The 20,583-nt window shown below is 43.5% G+C and overlaps 1 protein-coding gene and 1 long non-coding RNA gene across 3 annotated transcripts in view; one reads left to right on the forward strand and one right to left on the reverse strand.

Moving 5' to 3' along the window:
- Positions 1–20,583, forward strand: part of LOC111267855 (uncharacterized) — a 49,167-nt gene that overhangs the window by 14,431 nt on the left and 14,153 nt on the right. The gene's annotated exons all lie outside the window — the stretch shown is intronic.
- LOC111267853 (choline O-acetyltransferase) overlaps positions 1–20,583 on the reverse strand; it is a 72,448-nt gene that overhangs the window by 9,725 nt on the left and 42,140 nt on the right. The window contains exons 3-5 of the mRNA XM_022846412.2: positions 4,561–4,758; positions 3,964–4,136; positions 1,035–1,212 (exon numbers count right to left, since the gene is read on the reverse strand). Coding sequence (XP_022702147.1) covers positions 1,035–1,212; positions 3,964–4,136; positions 4,561–4,758 — 549 coding nt within the window. The remainder of the gene's footprint in view (positions 1–1,034; positions 1,213–3,963; positions 4,137–4,560; positions 4,759–20,583) is intronic.

The raw sequence follows: 20,583 nt of genomic DNA on the forward strand, positions 1-20,583 counted from the left end.
GTTGCAATTTAGCCTTCCTGGCCAATTTCGAATTATAATTACTAATACAGTCTCTCGATTTTGAGCTCGAATTTACACTGTGCTACCACATAAAATCACTAGTAAATGCGTCCTTGCCATACCACTATACTCCGTGTGCCATGGGTCGATGGTGAAACAGTTAGGTTAAACTCAACCTAAAAAAACTGCTATGGCTGTTCGTATTAAAATGATCTCCTATTTTATTTGAAGAAAAAAAAAACATGCAATTATGTGACTACCTGTGCATAGTGCGTGTAAACAAATTTCCTGTACAATAATGCTACATTATTATCATTCCCTAGATTAAAAAAAATCGTTGATACAGCGAAGGAGTAGAGCGTTGAAATGAAACCTATTATTTTCTCCCGGATAATACCCGTTAGTTGTATGACACTCAAGTGCGTTAAGCTCTTGAACGTGACGGTGTGGTGATGGCTTGTCTCAGACCAAGAGTTGCTTGACCCCTCAAAATGGTCCACGAAGCCCCCCATAGACGCCGTCTCGAATTTACACAGCGTTGCTCTACCACACCCCGTACTACCTCATTTATATTTTATCAGTTTAATCCAACAGAGAATGATTCGTCGTCTTTCACGTTTATGGAGAGAAGGCGAAAGCGAGACACGGATCGAAAGAACAAAGCCTACCTAAGTATGAATCCCCAAACCAAGCTCAGTTTTCAAGAGCAATATTATTTTAGCCACGTAAGTTATTTCAGACCTCGCACTAACTTTTTTTAAGTTTCGGCTAATTCAATACACGCAGACTTCTTGAACTATGAACTGAGACATTGACACCGCAGCATACACTAGGGAATTCAGAGAATCGAACTCGGTTCAGAGAAACGGATACTATTGCCTATGGACAGCAGCTCTGATTATACGTATGTCCGAAAATGTAAATACGTGTTAGAATCGTATATGTATTTATGTGGCATTTCGATCAGTTATGGTCAGGCTATGTCGTTACTTAAATACGATAAGCATATATAAAAGCGATGACCGTGATAATACCTGTTTGCGATGAACGATGACGATACATTGCGGGTAGACTTCATTCCTTTTTGGTAGTTGATAGTCGATTTTTACCCCGGGCCTTCGGTAGGAGTTGAAGAAGTTTTTATAAGTTTCCATACACAATGGCGAGCTTTTTGCGTGGATGGCCCTTGAAAAGTCCTGCTTAAGTTCCTCGCTAAAAAGTGCCACCATAAACCCTTATCAGCTTTAATCCATTACATAACAACGACCTCATGAGCAGATGAGATGACCAGTAATAAAAACCATTGAATGATCTGATGCATACGGCAAATGTCAATGTTAATGCAGAACCTGCACAAACCTTGGCGTTTGCAAATACTTAGTTAACCTATGCTGAAAAATATATAGCAGATAGCCCGTGAAAAAGCACAACGAAAACAATTATTACAAAGTTGGAGGATTCAATTATTATAGTTTTAAGTGAATGTCATGGAATACATGAAACTAACTATATTCATATGCGATATAATATTCTGAGCGAAGCAGAAGCATATTGGTGTTAAACCAATAAGGCCCAGTTTCCACCCATTCGAAATTCTCTTGTGCGCGCAGTCTTCTGCGACGAGTCGCGAATGGAAGTAAGCACCCCAATTGCTCTTTCTCTTATAGGACTTCATTAAAGACGACTTGCCTCGTTCCTGTTTCACTAAGGAAAGCGGCATTAAGCACCGCATTGAGTGTGGACCTCAAGACCTCTTGGGTCAGTGAACCAACAGTCTCGGCCCAATGACCACACCCGCACAGATCTTTTCAGTAGGATAACTCTATCCCTATTCAACATTCCCTAGAGGCCCACAAAGGGATACGTTGATGCTTGGAGTCTCAATTCAGATTACTATTAATCTGTATCGGTATCCCGCACAGACATGCTGTATTTGTCTGAGTTTGGCTGTCGAATTTTGTGGTCCTACTGCTGGCGTCGCAAGTCTCATAACAAAGATGGCAGAGGCTACGAATTGCAGCCCTCTTGTTCTTCCACGATGTTTATAGCACAATCCAGAGTTGATCCTCTGAACTTGCGTGTCGCTGCGACAGTTTGTAGAATCGCACTACCCGCAGACAACAACTGTTCAGATCACAATCATCAAGCGGAGATTCTAACATCATTGATAGTAGTTCGGTTTCTATTATTATCTGTGTTGTTGTCATTGATTGCGGGGGCGAATTGGCAATGTTAGCGCTTTATACTGAATAAGGTTAGCTGGATTCAAAGAAGGTTAACTGACAACTATGGGGAATATACCAATCGAATGTTGCCAGACTGCACTCCAGTCGATTTTTGTATACGTGCTTTGCTTCTCTTTGGTCTCTTCTCCTTTGGGTAATGACCAAATTCGTTATAGACCCTATAGGCCTCTTTCCCGCCTTCGCGACTGGCGGCGACGCAAGCAGACGAGGACTTTCTTCCTCAACGTCTCAAATACATCTACAGAGGGCGATGCATAAAGGAATAGACCCATAACAGGAAAAGATCGCTACAGCAACTTCATAATGGGCCAGCCAACTACGAGGCAGAAGTTAGAGGGCAGAGCTCGATTATCATTAAAACACCGATGAAGCATTAGTGGTATGGATACTGCGAGCATAACTAATGGTCATTAAAATGACAGATATTTTTTTATTGTAATTCCTAATTTCAAATCGCGACACAATATGTAGGGCGTCTTATTTGGGTGAGCTAACTGGTTGTTCCACTTTCATGTTTATTAGGAAATGAGCAACATCGTCCTTTGCTAGATGTAGTTTTTGGCCGTTTCCAGATTTCTTGTGCTTGCTACAACAGCATGACCCATGTTTGTGAACACGATGCTTACTTAGTATCGGCACGCGCTGACGAATAAGGCAAACTTGTGTTTTGGAAAGGGGTGACGGCCGTAGCTGATACACTGCCAGCAAATGAATGAACAGCTGGCTCTGGAGCAGCACGCGAGCGAGTCTCTTGGGTGCACAGTTAATGAAGTGCCCTTAAAGAACGTAACTCGATTTAACAGACGGGCAAGCAAAGTACGTATATACATGGTCTGTGTACTGTTTAGGCTGCGTAAGAGAAGGCAGTCTGGTAGAGAGGAGCATGGGAATGCGTGTCGAAGCAGCCAGCGACTCTTGAAGTGCACTCTCGGAGCAGCGTAGTATAACTCGATGGGCGAACGAACGACTAACCGTTGCGATGGAACGGTCGGCTGTGGGAAAAACAGGCACTGCCTTCGAAGGCGCTGCCGCGTTGCGGACGAAGCGGTGAACTTGCTGTTTAGGTTGAATGGAAGTGGCGGGAACTTCAACTTGGCGCAAGTCCGAAACGAAGAAGCTTAATGCGCTGGTTCAGAAAAAGCCCGTCAAACGAGACGTTTAGCTACGTCACGTCTTTGGGATGAGCTCCTGGTACCATCTTAGATACCAACAACGACCATAAAAAAATGACCCCAACAATGTATTGGCCTGCTAGATCCTTAAGTCTGCAGAATTCTATCTAATCGAGGCTCTGAAAGCCTCTAAAATAAGTATATTCAGATGAATGCTAGAGCGATTCCAGTTATTTAAGGCTGCGACCTGTATCTATTACAGCACTAACGCTAGCCTATGTTTCCTATCATGACTATTATTATAAATTAAAATAAAATAAAAAAAAAGGGAAGCTCTTTCGTGCAATTGTTCTTTAGACTCTAGCAGTTGTTTCTTCCTTTCAGCCTTCCTGCATATTAAGAACAAATTGTTTTTGTAGTTTCACGCATGTATTGGAGTGAAATCAAACCTATATAATAAATACGAAGTAGACGAACCTAACTGAGGGAAGCTCATTGGCCGACTTTTAAAGGCTGTATTGATCCCTGCCATAAAGCTATACAAATAATCTGGCGAATGCAATGCGTTCCCGTTCACCATGACGTATTTGGGTACACTTACTTACGTTTCGATAAGATGCTGGAAATGTAGAGCAAATATAATGAGTTCTGCTGTGAATGCTATTTGGTCGCGGGATGTCTTAAAGGTTTGACAGGGGAAGAGAAAGAATGCCGATTGATTGATGGGAAGAGGCGTAGGGTTCTTCAGGTACATGTCAGGAAGCCAAACCGTTGTCGCCTGTAATGGACCAAAGGGTTCCCGACGAACAATCCACCCATGAACGAAGTTCAAGAACAGCCAAAAAGTAAAAAAAGACAGGATATTATGGTTACACAAACGATCCTATTTAGAGCGAATAGATTAACCGCTGACCAGTATTTTATCCAAAAGCACAACACAATATATATAGCACGCATCCGACCTTCGACTGTTTCTTCTGTATTTAACAGATTAGTGCTGTTTATCAGGAGCTACCTTTCAGATTAGCGTTACACACAGTCGTCATTACGACTGTAATACGATAACTTCTGAAGCTTATTTTACGTATTAATGTTTCTTATATTAGCTGACCTCGATGTCAAATGCCATAGTTGATTTGCCCTACCCAATACAAGTACGTTTACGACGGATATGGTCATTGAAGGGCATAAAAGCAACTTACCCAGTTTTCTTCTTTGCTGGCCTGCCTTTCGACAAGCTTCTGGAGGATAGGCCCGTCATTTTTGGCAAAGTCTGCAACGATTCTTGTAGTTTTTTCGAAACCTGCTTTGGGCACAACAGCCTCAATGCCCTCTAAATAACGTTCCAAGGTGGATGTCAGCGTTGGAAGAGGAGGCGGTGGCAAATCTCGTATCCACGGCTTTAAACGAATTAAGAAAATAACAAATGGTTGTTAGAGGGCAACTTAATTACCATAATTGCGACACATACCATAATTGCCAGAGCGATGTCTCGGCGCATCTTGTTAAATGCCTAGCAAGTAATTATCAGTGCGACACTGATATGAGCATTTAACGAACGTACTGTTTTGTTTGATGTTTACTTTTCATAGTAATTTAATACCAGAGCTACATAAAGGGAACAGAGTTGACTGTCTTTAAGGCGCCTCATTTGATTGAACCTCAATTATTTCTTCTTTATAGGGGTTCTGTGTAAAGCCGTTCTTTCATAGAGCGCGCGATATAAATCCACAGTATAAATGCATGAAGTTTAAAATGCGAACATTGTAAAGCCTAGTGGGCTCGAAATATGCCCCTTATTAATAGTAATGGCGACTAGTTTGAGTTCGGTATTAACAATCAGCATTGCCATTGTTAAGAGAATCACTAAAAAAAAACGTACATGAAAAGTGAAGCTTGTTTACCTGTGGTAAAACGATACTGGCTGTTATTAATAAAAGTAAATAAATAAAATTCAAATAATATTAAAGTTCTATTCGCGAGACTAATTTTAGCTCTTACCAAGACTTAAGCAGTACCAAATGTGGCCATAGGGCCTGAGTATAAATGTCCCAGCTGTGTTGGGAGTCCTTTATATCTAGCGCTTTCGATTGTTTTGCAAAGATGCAATTGACGATCTATAACAAGAGGGTTCAAGATGACCTTTCGTTGTGTACTGGCATATACTTGTCCTCGAGCAACGTGATTGTTTATAAAAACAAATACCCCTCGAGAATATCTTGATGTATGCGTTTTTTGTTCTATGCTACGTTGACGATTTCAAATTTCCCTGTCAAGCTTACCCTTTCGAGGCGGTCAATATTGTAGAAGGGTCGACCGTATACGCATTAAGATGAGACCGCATTGAAGGGAAGTCAAATGGATCGATGAACAGGTAGAGCGGAGAATACAATTCACCGTTAGAGCGAGCTAAGAGGAATCGCAATTAGATGAATCAACTCCCAAATCGAATGAAAGCCCTTATACTCCTGGCGATACTTTTATGTCTACTTTTATGTATATTAGTTTGGCATCGATTTTCTTAAATGGCCCCTCCCCGAGAAAGAACGCATGCAGTCGTACACACATATTTTAATATATGCAAGTGTATATAACTGTCGCTGTTATATTCAATACCGAAAGCAACACATTTTCGATTTAACCATCTATTCCTTTGTTGCCAGTACCGATGTAACAAGCTCCCTCCGGCTCTTGCCGTTACCAATTACATCGAGTTCGGGCAGTGAACGTAGAAGTAGCGCTAGCCGCTCACCAACAAGCCCGTCGGATCGAGCTGCCGAACTACTGCCAAGAAAGACACCGTTTGCCAAAAGGCCCGTAGCGCCTCGACTGCATAGATTCCCCAAGTCCTGGGGGAGTCGTAAGCGATGCCAGTGGAAACTTCTACGGTAGAACCATTTCAGCATTCAGCTCGAGCATCAGCTTTCGTCCTGTACAGCGAAGGGCTACAAACGACGCACAAGGCAGCTCCGATTCTGCTCCTGACCGATCCGATCGGGCGAGCTTCGCTTAGAATCCTCGCACAGTTATTCAGCCTCATCTTGCCAGCTACTGCTTCTTCTATTGCCTCCTATCCGCCGGCTCTATAAAGCTCCTTTCTACGAGAATGGAATAGAGGGGCAGCGGGAGAACAGGGTAAGGATAGGGGAGATGTATGCGCAGTGATCAGTATACACTTCGGACTTGCCGGTGAAAAATGTATGGGAAGCCCGACCCAAACCACAGGTATATAACAACACCGATACAGCCGCATCGGGTACAGGTTGAACAGGGCAAAGCGTCAAGGCTGGAGCTATTAGTTCTGTGCTGTTGCGGCAATTAGATAATTAGTAGGCTGTCATTGAGAATAAGAAACAGTTATTTTAACGGGATCTGTTAAAGCAGGACCTGTTCAGGCGGAGCTTTTTAAGGAGGCCTAACTATTCAATATCGAGTGTTAGCTGAATGTTGCGTCGCACAGTGTGCAAGCAGCAGACGATAATGTTTTTGAATACGGCTATGTTTTAATGGTAAAGTTTGCAACAGTATCAGAAAACTGGGTGGTACTGACGTCTCGAGCTTTTTGAACCACGTGTCTTAGCTCATGCGCTTTAAGTACATGTCTTCTCATATCAAAAGGGCCGAACATCGATCATCCGGTGTTTTCTTGCACACGTGTATTTATAACGGGGAAAAATGCCCGGACAAAAGCTGTACTAGTATCATCGTTGTCAATATGAACCATCGTCCGTTGATCAAACAATTCCAGGATTGTTCTGCCCATGTGGCTACATATAAGGTGAGACATCGCCTGACGATCGCCCCACCCCGCTCGACATTCGATATGCTTGTCACCGTAGAAATAGTCGCGTAAGGTAGGGCGGGGATGGAGCACAAATACGGCGGTATAAATACATTCCGTTATACATACATAAACACCATATGATATCCCTGAAGGCGAAGTCCCATTTTCGATCCCCCCCCCAGGAGCGGATGTCGGCGGGTGCAGGAGGCAATGCATCATATTTGCACGTCGAATCACCCACACCTTGAGGAGAGCAATCTACACATACTTATATGGGCGGTACACTATATATGTATATAGACTGACAGGGTTCATCATATCTAAACATGAGCTCCTGTCTGACCCCGACACAGTGCGTGATTCCGAGCAGCTGAAAAGATGTGCCGTATTTAATAAACTGCTTCCGATTCCTTCAAGCTATTTTTGTTCAGACAAGACGGAGCTTGGTGGCACGCTGCTTCTTGAAATCTCTCACCCACAGCATTCACTTTTTTCTTTCTATGTACTCTCCTAGTTGTAACAGGACGACGAATGCCGCACTGTAGAAGGTGGACAGCGAGAGACAAGCCATAGACTTCGCTTGGCACGCTCGAGGAGCTGCTGACAAGAATACACGATGAGGTTGATATCACCAGTAATGGTGGTTGCAACAGCGAGCTATAGTGAAGGTTCTGCTTGCTAGACCTATACGTACGGTACCCCTTCCCCCCTCCGAGAGTGATTCGGGCAGTTGGTAAATAGTAACGTAATTGGGTTAGTTCTTCGGCTTGTGGAAGCAAAAATTAGTGTTTCAAGCCACCATAGTTCTTAAGCTGGAATTTCTTTTACGTTTTGTGCATAATATACGCTGGGTTGTGTTGATCGTGAATCGCCTCCCTCAAGAATATCAAGGCTTTAGAGAAACACAGTATGCCTATTGATCTGTCGTGCGCCTTACTATTTGGTTAAGTAGAATATCTGTGATGTGTCCGGTCTAGCTATAACTTACGAGAGTCGAATATTAGCTGTAGGAACTACAACGCTTATATAAGAAGAAAAGTTATATTAAAGCTAATTTATACAAAAGAAAAATAAAAGTTAAATTAAAAAAAAAAGACTTCCAACATTGTCTTTGAGCAATTACTTTTCAAGCTCGGAATATTATCAGTTAGCATGTTTATAGATAGGTCCGATGATTTATCCACTGCATATAAATAATGCTTAGCGAAGAAAGGTTGTCGTTGTAATACAATACTACAATAATATGCTCTGAAGGGCATCTGTGTAATCGCATATTTAGGCTATTTCGATGGTTCGGCTTTCTTATCGTTGCGCAGCCTCTTTTATTTTCTCATGTGGACGATGATGACTTTTGCCCCTGCCTGCACTGTTTCTTTTTGTTGACAAACGAAGTCCACATCTCGGTCTTCTGTTCCCAGCTTTTCGTCTGGTCAAGCCCGCATTGAGACTGGGATGCCAGGATCTCGATATAGATCTAAGACGACGAAGGAAGCTTTATTCCTTTTCGCGATTCAGATTTTCCTTATGAAAATAAGTACGACTGAGCCTCGCAATGAGGCTGTGATGTGCAAGGGAATGCAATGGGCTGATGGGATATTTGGTACGCACTATAAACTCAGCGTAAACCTACAACATAGACACGGGGATTGGTCGATTCGGGACGAAACATCATGATCGGATAAGCCAAGAATAACACGGGAATTACATTTTGAGAGTTAGTTTTCTCGTCGTCTGCTCTCTAGATGCGACACTACAAATACAATATCGTACTGTCTGCATATAGAACGAAAAAGTCTACTCAAAGAGGAACAGAAGTGATGCAAAAGGAATAGGAGAGGTCAATCTAATATGGACAGTATTCTAAAGATGTTACTCGTCGACTTTCGGGCAATATCTAGCATTACTGATTTGTTAATTTCTAATCAGCTTCAATATTTGTGGCTGATATGAAAAGCAATCGCTGATCCTATATCTGACACACGTTGATTTGGAGAGTCTGTATTATTGCGGGTAATTAACTTAACCAAAAACGGAAAATCGACATTTTCATTCAGTAGAACAAATGAAAACGGTAGTATTTGCTGAATATAATATTGATTGCAAAAAGACATTCAATCTATAGCTAAGAGTCAACCATATCCTTTTTATTCGAATCTACAGGGGTTATTTGAAAATGCGCGCCATCGCAGATGGTGACATTCTCAAAAGATTTCTACTAGTTCTGGCTATTTAATCTATATAGAAAATTGTTTCGTTAGTCCGTCAGACACAAATATCTACGATACAATGTATTGTAGTCTTTACCCCATATAGCACTATGAAGCACAATCACATTACGCTGTTGTAGGCCACTCGCGTCGTATTTTATATGTGCACCCTATTATATTATTATGTCATTTTATTTCGCAATAATTGCAACTATTATGAGCGTAATTCTGTACGCAACTCTGTTTGATATACTTGCCAGATCGTGCCATTGTTCCTGTTTTTTTTTTTTATAGCAATTTCAGCGTTATGAACATGAACTGGAATAAGTTGAGGCAGTTCTAAAACTCGTTTTGGATGGCATGAGGCCGTCGCGATGGCGCAATTTAAACTCGTCCATCCGCTCAACATGTCCCCCACTGTCAGCAACAGACGCTGTCCATATCAGCGTTGTTATAACCAGGGAACAAACGGGGACAGCTTCTATAACTCGAAAGCTCTCTGGAACGGTCAACGATCATAGCAGTGGTATGCCTTCGTAACAAGCCCTGGGGCGTTGCACGTCTCGCCTTGTTAGCCTGTTTATCCCTGTCCCCGAAGTTTGCTGCGTAGACGATGGTGAACGGACGATGGCCTGGCTGCAAAATAAAGCTGCCTGGGATTGGGTTGAGAACTCCAGTTTGTGGGATTGCAGCTTCACGTAAGAGTACATAATATGCAAAATAAAATGCTTTGACCACTGTCTTCGTTTACGGCTCACGTTGTCACACTGATGAGAATACTTTGCATTATCCGCAATCCGTGTTGAGGCGCAGATGTGGCTCTAGTCATACGGTCTCACTCCCGCAATTGCGAATCCTGCGAGTTCTTCTGCTGCTGCTACTGATAATGGTAGGGCCCCCATTCCTGTTGTGGGGGGTGTCGAGCCCACGGTTGTTGCACGTCGTCGTTATTCAACCGCTCCTGTCCGACCGCCTCAACGGCTACACTCAGAAGCACCCTCCGCCTTCTGGCGCTCGTACTGTTCTTTCGGCCCACAGTTCACAGCATCCAGTTCGTCGTTTAAACTCTGTAATTCACTGTCTCCCTTTTCTCTATTACGCTATTGGATAGACTCGGGCAGTACTGCTGCTAGCGCTGCTATTTGCGCCGGTCGCAACAAGGATGGTCTGTTGCCTACGGAACGTAGTCGCGGCAGATCTCACAAAGCAGATTGGTCTGCTACCTATTTCTGTTACGCGACTCGCGTCTGTTGAATGTAAGTGTTGGTTCATTGGTCGGTTGTATTTCTATGTGAGTCACACAACATTCACTGCCCGCTGCGTATATATCAGGGGTTTATGAGGGGTGAAGTGTGGGAAGCAGGCATATAGGGGCCAGAGACAAGTTTGCAGCAGGTCCGCGAGGGCTGTAGCCGGCCAATAGAACGAGATCTGTTATACTGCTCTGCTGAGGAGTGGTACAAAACGGAACGGCCAAGCAGAATCACCATTGGCATGGGAACGGCAGCCACAGCCTAACCAGCCAGTTGGTCGGTCGACAGGACACGCAAGAAGAGACCAGCATGTTAGTGCGTGCAGGCACAGGCAAACAAATGCATGGACATATACTAACAGACAAGACAACAAAGCGAGAGCGACAAGAAAACCAGAAAAGATCTGAGTAGAGGCAATCGCGCGTCGACGCCGCTACTACTGTAGCATACAGTAATGTTAGCTGTTCTCCAACGCCGTACGGCCCTCTTATCCCTCTGTCTACCGCCGAGCAGAAGAACCGGCTATAGCCCCCCGACCGTTCGTTCATTCTTTCGCTAGCCTAATTGGGAATTTTCTTTTGCCCTTGGGCGGTGTTGGCCCGCGGGCGGGCCGCAAGAGAGGGAGAGACACACACAAAGGACGAGAGACATAAGAGTCAGCAAGCAGAAGCGTAGGATTCGAGAAGAGGGCAGCAGGATACCGCCACCTCCACCAACAGCAGTGTTCCCATCGGGAGGTTCCTTGGGACCGGGGAAAGCACTCGTTCGTTAGAAAAGAGTTTATGTATGGAAATCAGGCAGGGATGAGGAGAAAGAGAGGAGCCACCCACTTTCCTTTGGGTGCTGCATGGAACCGCTACTGCAAGCTGACGGGCCGTCGGATGCCGCTAGCTAAATAGAAGGGGAACTCTAGCATCCAGGAGGGATATGGGATGAAGGAACGAGGAAAGGAAGAAATAGATGAAGAAAGGGGCGCACCAAGCGATAAAGACGAACAGCGGGAGAGCGGATAGGCGGTGTGCTTCCCAGAAGGAGAAGCGTACCACCGGAGAAATGAGGTTGGAAGGGAAATTGGGGAACAGGGCAGGTGTAGGGGGTCTGAGATCGAGACACACGGCAGCAACTCACGACCGTTAGCAAGCGAAGCGGATGTCCCGGGATGAGGACGACCTCGAACGAAACAGCTCCCCGGGGGCCGATGGCTGCTTAAGACTTTGTTCACAGCTCGCCCGCTCAGGGACTAAGGGTCGGCCGTTCGGAGCCGACAACTGACAGCAACTTGCTTCAATGCTGCTGCTGCCTCGAACCTCCCTCTTTGCCTGCTTCCCCGATCGCTCCCTGCCTTCCTAGCTATGGAGGGGGTCAGGGCAACTGCCGTTGCAGCACCATCATCGCCAGCACCACCTGCCTCTAAAAGGATAGGCAATGCGCGCAGGTGGTCAAACTAACCGATGGAAGAAAAAAAAGATAACAGCTAAAGTTTTGATAAGGACTATAATACTGGTTAGCAGTGATAAGCACCAACCGTCGCTTGTCCTTGACAATCAGGCATAAGCACACTTTAACGTGTGCATGCGCATGGAAAAAGGTAAGTGAGAGCTACTATACATGTTAAAACCTTCGAGACGGGATAAAAGATAACGCGCGACTTTTGAACTAGCTAGCTTCGTAGTAAAGTAACTGTGTTTGAATAAAACTCCCACTGAAATATACCCACTGAAGAAGTATGATCGTTCAATGAGTGTCATATGCAAATACTGGTGAACATGTTGCATCTGTGAGATACGAAGTGTAGAAAATGAGAACTTGCGATACCGTAGGGACTCGGCTCGGCGAATACATTCAGAACAACAGAGAATGACTAGTATTGGATTGGAAAAGCCTTGAAGTCATTTCTGTATGCGGCCAGCCTTGCAACTTATGGAAACCTTGTAACATACGTGCGCCAAATGTTATTGTTGTTTGTTTGCTGTTTTGTATTTCGACCGTAGACTTAGAGAGGCCGGAAGTTCCCAAATCGCTCGACGGTACATAATGTAAACTGGAATAAATATTCATTACGCCATTATATAAGGTGGCATGTATTTGTTTTGACTTACAAACGAGCATCAAGCAGATGAAATACCTACGGATACAAGTAGGTTGAACGAATGAACCCGAATATATGTATAAAGGATAAATTAATGAGCTTACCTAAGTAAACAAATGGATTTGGGTCCGCAAAAGGATAAGTAAGCTCAAAATCTAGCGGAGCGTATGTAAATCGACGCGTCTTCTAGATGTTAAACGATAATATTAAAATATATAATAATGATAACTCCTCTATCCCAGTGTAGTATAAACTTATGCATTATTGATCGTCGTTGTATATTTGATTAAAGTAAAATGAACGTGCCAGTAAAGATATATCAATAACAACAATTAAGATCTGGTAATATTATTTCTATACTGAAAAAAGAGGGGCATAAGCTGCCCTACAGTGCGTGTCGTGTGGCCTATTATTTGTCATCTAATCCTGTGACTGGCTGTTTGAGGTGCCGTTTGCCTAAGATGACACATAGTAGTTCCGAATTAGAAAATGAATAGATATACATATCGCATTAGAGAATACCATTGGTATAAATCTTCTGAAGACCTAAATCGCTATACAAAATATAATTCGTACCGATTAATCAACACAGGTAGTTCCAAAGGGATCCCTAGCGATTAGAACGTAATGTATATGCGTTTCGTGCAAAATAGAACTTATACTTGCTGGTATATAAATATTTTAGGCTTCTACAAGCGAATCTGCGGCTGTAGTCGTTGAATTGTCTAACCACTTAAGCTAAAATAACGACTTGTTCATAGTACTCTCCTTTATTATGATGTTAGAGTAGTATTCTATTGTCTTTGCCAGTTACCGGACAGCCATATATTTACCACTCGCATTTCTATATGTTATTTCTCTATCAATGGCCTCTCGTTAGTGGATATGTTTGCCCATCAATCTATTTTTTAAAGCATGGTAACCACGCAAGCCTAGATCGGGAGAATAAGTGGGCTGAAGCCAGCGGAAGATCGGCGAGCTTTCATCAAGTACCTGGACTACTTGCTTTCGACTGCCATGCCAACGATCCGTAACTTTCTGAAAGAACTCGAGACAGTGGGCTGACTTCATTGTTTTACTGTTGGTAAGTGCCTCATGGTAGCGGGTGCTCCTTATGTTCATAGCAAATACTCACCATACGCACGACCTCACTTGATACTGGTACAGAATTCGATTTTTCTCAAGTACAACGCCGTTCTATTGTGTGGTTGTTTTCCGGCCGCCGGTAGAGATTAGATTATGCCTCATCTCAGTTTTTTTTGTTGATTAAAACTCCACAAATTGCACATGAAATACATCACATGAAGTCCCAACTGATTCCATTGATGAAATTTCAACAAATTCACCTGAATTCCACTATTTGGGTTATATAATTCTATGTCAGTTTATACGTAAAATCTAGGTTTTCGTCGATAGAGGGCTCAAATTCTATGCTCTGCTCTCATGAAACGTTTTTCTGGTTGTGGCTACGCGAGTCTGTCTCATGTCGTAACCAATCGTCGATGAATTTTCGCAGCGCTCGGCCCTTCGAAGGACAAAACTGACTGTATTGAAATTGAAAAAGGTCTTGTCTTCCGAGCTCATTTCTCCTGAAGACTTTTTACTCACAGCTTTCGAGAATATTGAAGCATGTACCAACCAGCCAGCCAAACTTCTTTTTCTTAAAAGTTGTTCCACTTACTACAACGGTTGTAGATCTTTACCGAGGTACGTTACCTATATTATCTTGTTTTGTTGGCCTTAGGCATGTCAAATACAATGTATTTAGGAATGAATCAGTCTACTATAGTGCAATGTCAGGACGATATCATCAATTTTGAACTCACTATATATTTTCACTATACTATCAGCTGCTTTTTTACTTTTTCCATTGCAATGCACATCGTAATTAATTGGGAATCAAAATAATTAACGACTCCGTAACTTTTGTTTTGCGGCGTTCTTCATGCCCAATATGGATTCGAGTCTATCAGAAGTGCTTGTAGTTCTACAGCAGAAGACGGCGTGCAAAAGCTATTCCCTTTAATTGTTGGCTGTTTCCTAACACAGGCGGCTAACAAGTGCATCTGGGAGATCGCAGACGGCGCAAAACTCAAGATCGGCCGACGGGGAAATCACCTTCCCTGGTCTGTTTGAAGCTCCTCTGCCCTGACACAGATAATACTCATTTCTTTCTCACAGCCGCCCGCTACGCTGCGGGTCACGTTCGGATAGTGAGTGGGCAAATGCTACTGTATAGGGCGGACTCGAGCTGCTTCGCTGTGCGGGTGCCTTGTGTATTGACTCCCTGTATGTATCTTTGTGTCTATCTACAGCTATTACATTGTGGCGAATCGGGATACGAGTCAGCCGCTTATTTCTGTGCTCCCGTTACCGACTACGGGATCTTTGGGCTCCCCATTTAGCAGATTTGTGAGGTCCAACCAAATGCCGATGAGTGGTGTAGATATGCATGAAACAGCACTAGTAGAAAACAGCCCTGTCCGTCTGCGGAACATTTATACTAAAAAAAAAATTAGAAAAGTTGTGTGTGTGTAATGTGCCAGACGTGAAGCTCCAGATAGAATTTACCCGGATTAATACTTACGGAAACGAGAGTATTACAAATGGAGCAATCTCACTTAATACTGCTCGATAAAGCGCTAGTAGTATCATTAAAACCACCAATCAATAGTATGCCAGCGTAGACAACGTTGTCCTTCTCAAATTCTATTCGTTCAGTCCGAATTCTAAAACAAGGACACCTAAGCTTGGTGGAATCCTCCTTTAATACTCGGCCGCATCGTCATACGTCAGCATAGTATGTAACACTGGTCAATTTTTTTGCGTCAAACATCGCAACAACTTCACATCTATTCGAATGCCGTCTCTATCATCCCGCGTTTCGTTTGATAAGAGCTCACGAACCATCGCAGTTACTTAGCAGCCTCCAAATAGGCCCCTTCTTTACTACGCCTCAATTATCTTTTGCATAGCGAAAGGACTGATATTTTCGAGGCAGTTGCGCCAATATGGTTGCCAGTAGTAAACGTATGAAAGAGCTGAACGGCGCGTTTCGAGCCAAAACCAGCATAAGTGAAAAGTATCTTTTTTAAATTTTAGGCGATCAGGCCAAAATCCCTGTCAGGGTCCCATGCACACTCACGGGAACAAACAGAAACCTTATCGTACTTATCCGAGTATATCTATAGAAAACTTAATAAAAGCATCGGTTTACCGCACATGATGAAATGAACTAATCCCGACGCCCTATGTAACCGTTTCATTTCTGACAGATCTTGAGAGCAGACTTTTCCAATTTCGAAATATATTAGAACTGTTAGGTAGACGGATGGCCAATCAAATAACTTTTATATTAACATAACGAACAGAATTATTAAAATGGTACTGCTTTATCTTGATTCGTAATAATTCATGGTTGTATACATCGTTCTTGAAGCGTCAGGTTATTCCGTTGTATCGCTGGATGGCCCTTGTTGTGCAGGTGTTATTCTAACGGTTTTACTCTCATAACTAGCAGCACCAGTAGTGAGAAAATAGAGATAAGGGGCCACGTGACACACGGATGCGGGGCGTTTCTGTTTCTTTGGTTTCGTCCCGCCTCTCTATCCCTACCGACATCGGGTCGCGTCTTGCCGAGAAGTCTCTATGGTGCGTACTTCGGCGCACTGCGCTGACGAGGTACAGCAAGCCTGACACGGAGATCGGACTCCCCCATAGGCTCTGCTCTACAGTGCAATGTTTAGAGTGTGCTTCGTTAGCGCTCAACACACACACATGCACACAACTTATACAAACGCGGCACTTGTCTTGAACGAACGGGGCGAGGCGGGGTGGAGGGCGCGCGACAGGCTGAAGGGACACTGGGTTGACGAATTGGACAACTCAAACAGAAGAAGAGGTCGCGAGGTGAAGCATCATTGAGCCAAACAGGCGGCTATAGCTGGGAACAACGATAGATAGAAAGGGGGTATGGTAAAACGGGCGGCAGGCCATATATTGCCATACGCTGAAGAGAAGTTGTCTAGCTAGACAAGCACTACACCGAGCAAGCCATTCTACATCATCCTGTCTCCTCTATCCGTTGTCATGTCACTAACGGACGAAAGAACCATGGCGAAGTCAAACAGGAAAACCATAGAGGTTTGTTGGACCCACAAACCAGTTTACTGGTCCGGAAGAAAAAAATCAAAGCCTCAATCCGGCCTCACGAAACACTTTTTGTCAATAGTATGGTACCGTTACAGTCGCGTGATTGGTGAACAGCCTATGGTGGCGGAAAGTAATGTCGAGCGCAATGACCGTTACACCCATTGCTAATTAGGTTTCTGTAGAGATAAGTAAGAATTCGCCTTTCTGCTTTCCAGTCGTTTATCTGTTATGATACACTGAATCAATACGCAAGAAAGGTTTAACCCGTAAACGCTTCAATAACAAGCGCTGGCCCTACTTATGATGTCTGCCTTTTAAAAATACCCTATTACAGAAAACGTATAGAAAATCTTCTCGACGTTGTTCGGCTGTTGCTCTGACATATTTAATCTATGTCAATATTATATCTTTCATTATTACGTTTAATCTTGTTTCATTAATTGTATATGACTCCATCGTATAGGCAGACAAAGTGAGATTGTCCTGTTATTATATCCCTCAAGTCATCATAAACTTCATGAAGCAGATATACAGTACAGAACTATTTCTAACGTCATTATATTTATGGCGTATTCTTGTATGCATACACACGCAGCTATTGGATGCGTACAATAAAGTTACATCGACAAGATAACATTCGCCAGGTTTCTTTCGTTAGCTGCAAACGAAAATGCATATGTGTCCTTTTGGTCCATGTAGGCCGATCAATGCTGGTCGAACGCGTTTGCAAATATTCTGAGAAGGAAGTGCGCCTGGTGTTGTCTATGATGCACCTAAAAAGGACATACTAGAGTAAACGCCTATACCTCATTCCTTCTCATTGCGTTAATGCGTGACATTTCGGATCAGTGCGACGGTAGTAGCGTTCGACGCAACTGTTAGTTCTCTAGATTGAAGCGAGACTTGATGCGTTGACTCCGTTGGACCCAATGCCCACTGAAAAGCAGGCCCATGTCCGAACTGGCTGATTCACCGCCACATCTCCGAGTCCCTTTCTTCAACTCGCTCATTCTGTTACCCCCAACACTGGGTTGCTACCGCAGGTTCCCTCGTTGGGGCCATCGAAATCAGATTAACGTTCGATTACTGGGCACGTGTACGGCCAGCCACAGTTCGTTGTCAGGCCCAACCCGAAGTCGAACGAAACGTGTAGTGCAGACTATCTCAATCGATAGTCGTAACTGTAAAGGCAATTCAGTGTCGTATGTGGGCCGAGAAAACTTACGAGATACATCAACGTGGACGTGCGAGAGAAAAATCACGGTAAACAAGACCGTGGAAGTTATTAGATGGTTTTAAGGTGGGCAATAACTTGAGCCCTGATAGCAATTTACGGTCACACTAACTCCCAAAGATGTATTCTTAATTAATTAAATAAGCCTGCATATTGCCGTAGCTTATAGTTCCGAATCTACCAATCCAGTCATTGTTGACAGTTTGATCAATCGAAGACGCACGTTCAGAGACATGTATTCGAAGCTCAATGCGATATTCCTGATCTTCTAACGGGCACTCAGGCAAGTAAACGCGATATGTCATACTGGCCTATAAGTTAAATTATTCCTATTACTGTCTGTGTACTATTCCTATTTTCGTAACCACTGTTGGCGATAAGTTCATTAATCTAACGCATTAGGGACAATTGATCATACTTGGTAACAAAAAAATATTTGTAATTATTTTTCGAGATTCAACAGAGGCTATCCGAATAGGTTAGGTTAGGCGAACGGTCCGGTTGCAGTGGCAAATCTGCCCAGTTTTGATTTAACTAATTTCACATTTAGATGATAGAATTCATTCTAGCTGCAAATCTGTGTGTATTTATTCGATATACTTCCTGGTGCGCGGTTACGACAGACCAGTGCGCTGGGCTCGCCAGAGGGTAACCAATATTGAACCAATCAATTATGATCCTTTAGCTTAAACTATACGAACAGCTTATGTGTCAATAACTCTAGCTATATTATCTGTGTATTTTAAATCAATTTTGCTATATTATATCAATATAAACAAGCTTCTGCACACGTTTTTAGCAAATTCTCTCTCAAGCTCAGGCCAAGAATTGAGATAGCGAGGCCCTGTTCAGTCCGAAAGAGCTATTAAGTGGGTTGCTCAAATCAGTCTTCCCGATTTTTGGGGGGTTTATGCAATCTGTTTTATGGTCGGTCCATAGCTGGGTTATTTTGGTCGTTGCCTGGTCCCTGTTCCCGCAGAGCCCATTTTCGCATCCAAGGGATACCGTATCTCGGTTCAAATTCTTCTTCTGGCATCAACGAATGCTTTAGCTCAACTAGCTAATGCGTATAGATGTTCATGTGCACGCACGCACACAGGCGGACACTCGTACTACTGTCTCGCTTTCACTCTCGCCACCCCTGAGTTCCAAGAGATATTCCAGAGCACGTTTATCGCGTCCGTGGGGCTCAATGTCTGCCATCACTTGACTGAATCACCGATGCTGTAGGACAGGAGCGGGCTAGCCTGGGACTCGGGGAAACCATACTCGAAGTTTGCCCTCGTATGCCTCGTTACCCTGTAAAATCTCAATACTCTGTCCGCCAAGCGCCCGTCCTCGAGAACGGGTGAATGATGTGAGTTGGCGAACCACAGAATCAACGATAACAACGAGAATCATAATTGCAGCCCATTATCTTCGTCTAGATATTATCTCTTACATATTCGTTCTGGTGAAAAAGGTAGCCCTATCGCTGTCATTCCTTAGAATAAGATATACAAATGATCTTTTTTTTTGAAATGTATGTCTATATAGCAGAGTTACAATTTTGCAGATAAGGACTTTCGATACACATCGAAGGTATCGCTAATTTGAGGCCAAATCTTCAAAACGATCGCAAGATTACGACTGAGTTTTGCAAAAAAATTTTTTATCCCAAAAACTATATAACCCATGGTGATAAAAAAAAAAAAAAGATTGAATTTCTACTGGTGACACTTACTCTGTTTTTTAAATTTCGTTTTGCAATAAGTGTTTTCGTTATTTGCCTAAAATTAAAACCACTAATAGGACTACAACGAGGCGTTTGCGCATGGCCTATTATATATACTATATACGCCCACGAACAGCTTAAGGTTGAAAGACGCGCATTGCTTATTGTTGTAAAAATGGTCAATACACTCATTGTTAAAACCTAGTCTGAAGTGGTCATGAAAAACCACGTTTTAGTGCTGAGTGGAGAGTACACAAAACGCGCTATGAACAAATTTAAAACAGAACTACCGGAAACACGTAACACCTTCAAAGCAAGCATATGGTCAAGTTAGGGGCCATAACTTTACGTGAATGAAGCGCGTAGAATGTTCTTTTCGTTCTGGGTGTGGTACGGACTCATGCAGTCGAAAATAAGTGTGCGACAGTCTGCGCAAGTCGCGGTTGCCGCTCACGCCAGGCGACGAACAGAAGTTATATTTCCCCGAGGGGCGTCCGCCGCCTCGGGTTAGCATCGCTTCGCCATCAACGCTGCTACCTCCGACGCGCAACCACCTTCTTCCATTTTCCTCATTGCTTAGGGTTGGATTCCGCTAGCAAATGCCAGTTCTCCATCTCCGCCATGAATTGGTCCGACATAACAGCCACCAGCAATGCCACTCACTCGTCGGCACCACGAACGTCCGTCCGATTTCGACCTGCCATGCCCCCTACTCTTTCAGCTTACCACCGGCGTGCCGCCGCAACTGTGCAGTAGCCCAATGGTTCGTTCTACAGCAAGGAAAGACCGTCC

Source organism: Varroa jacobsoni, unplaced genomic scaffold, assembly GCF_002532875.2.
Source record: "Varroa jacobsoni isolate VJ856 unplaced genomic scaffold, vjacob_1.0 scaffold_1230, whole genome shotgun sequence".
Lineage (NCBI taxonomy): Eukaryota > Metazoa > Arthropoda > Arachnida > Mesostigmata > Varroidae > Varroa > Varroa jacobsoni.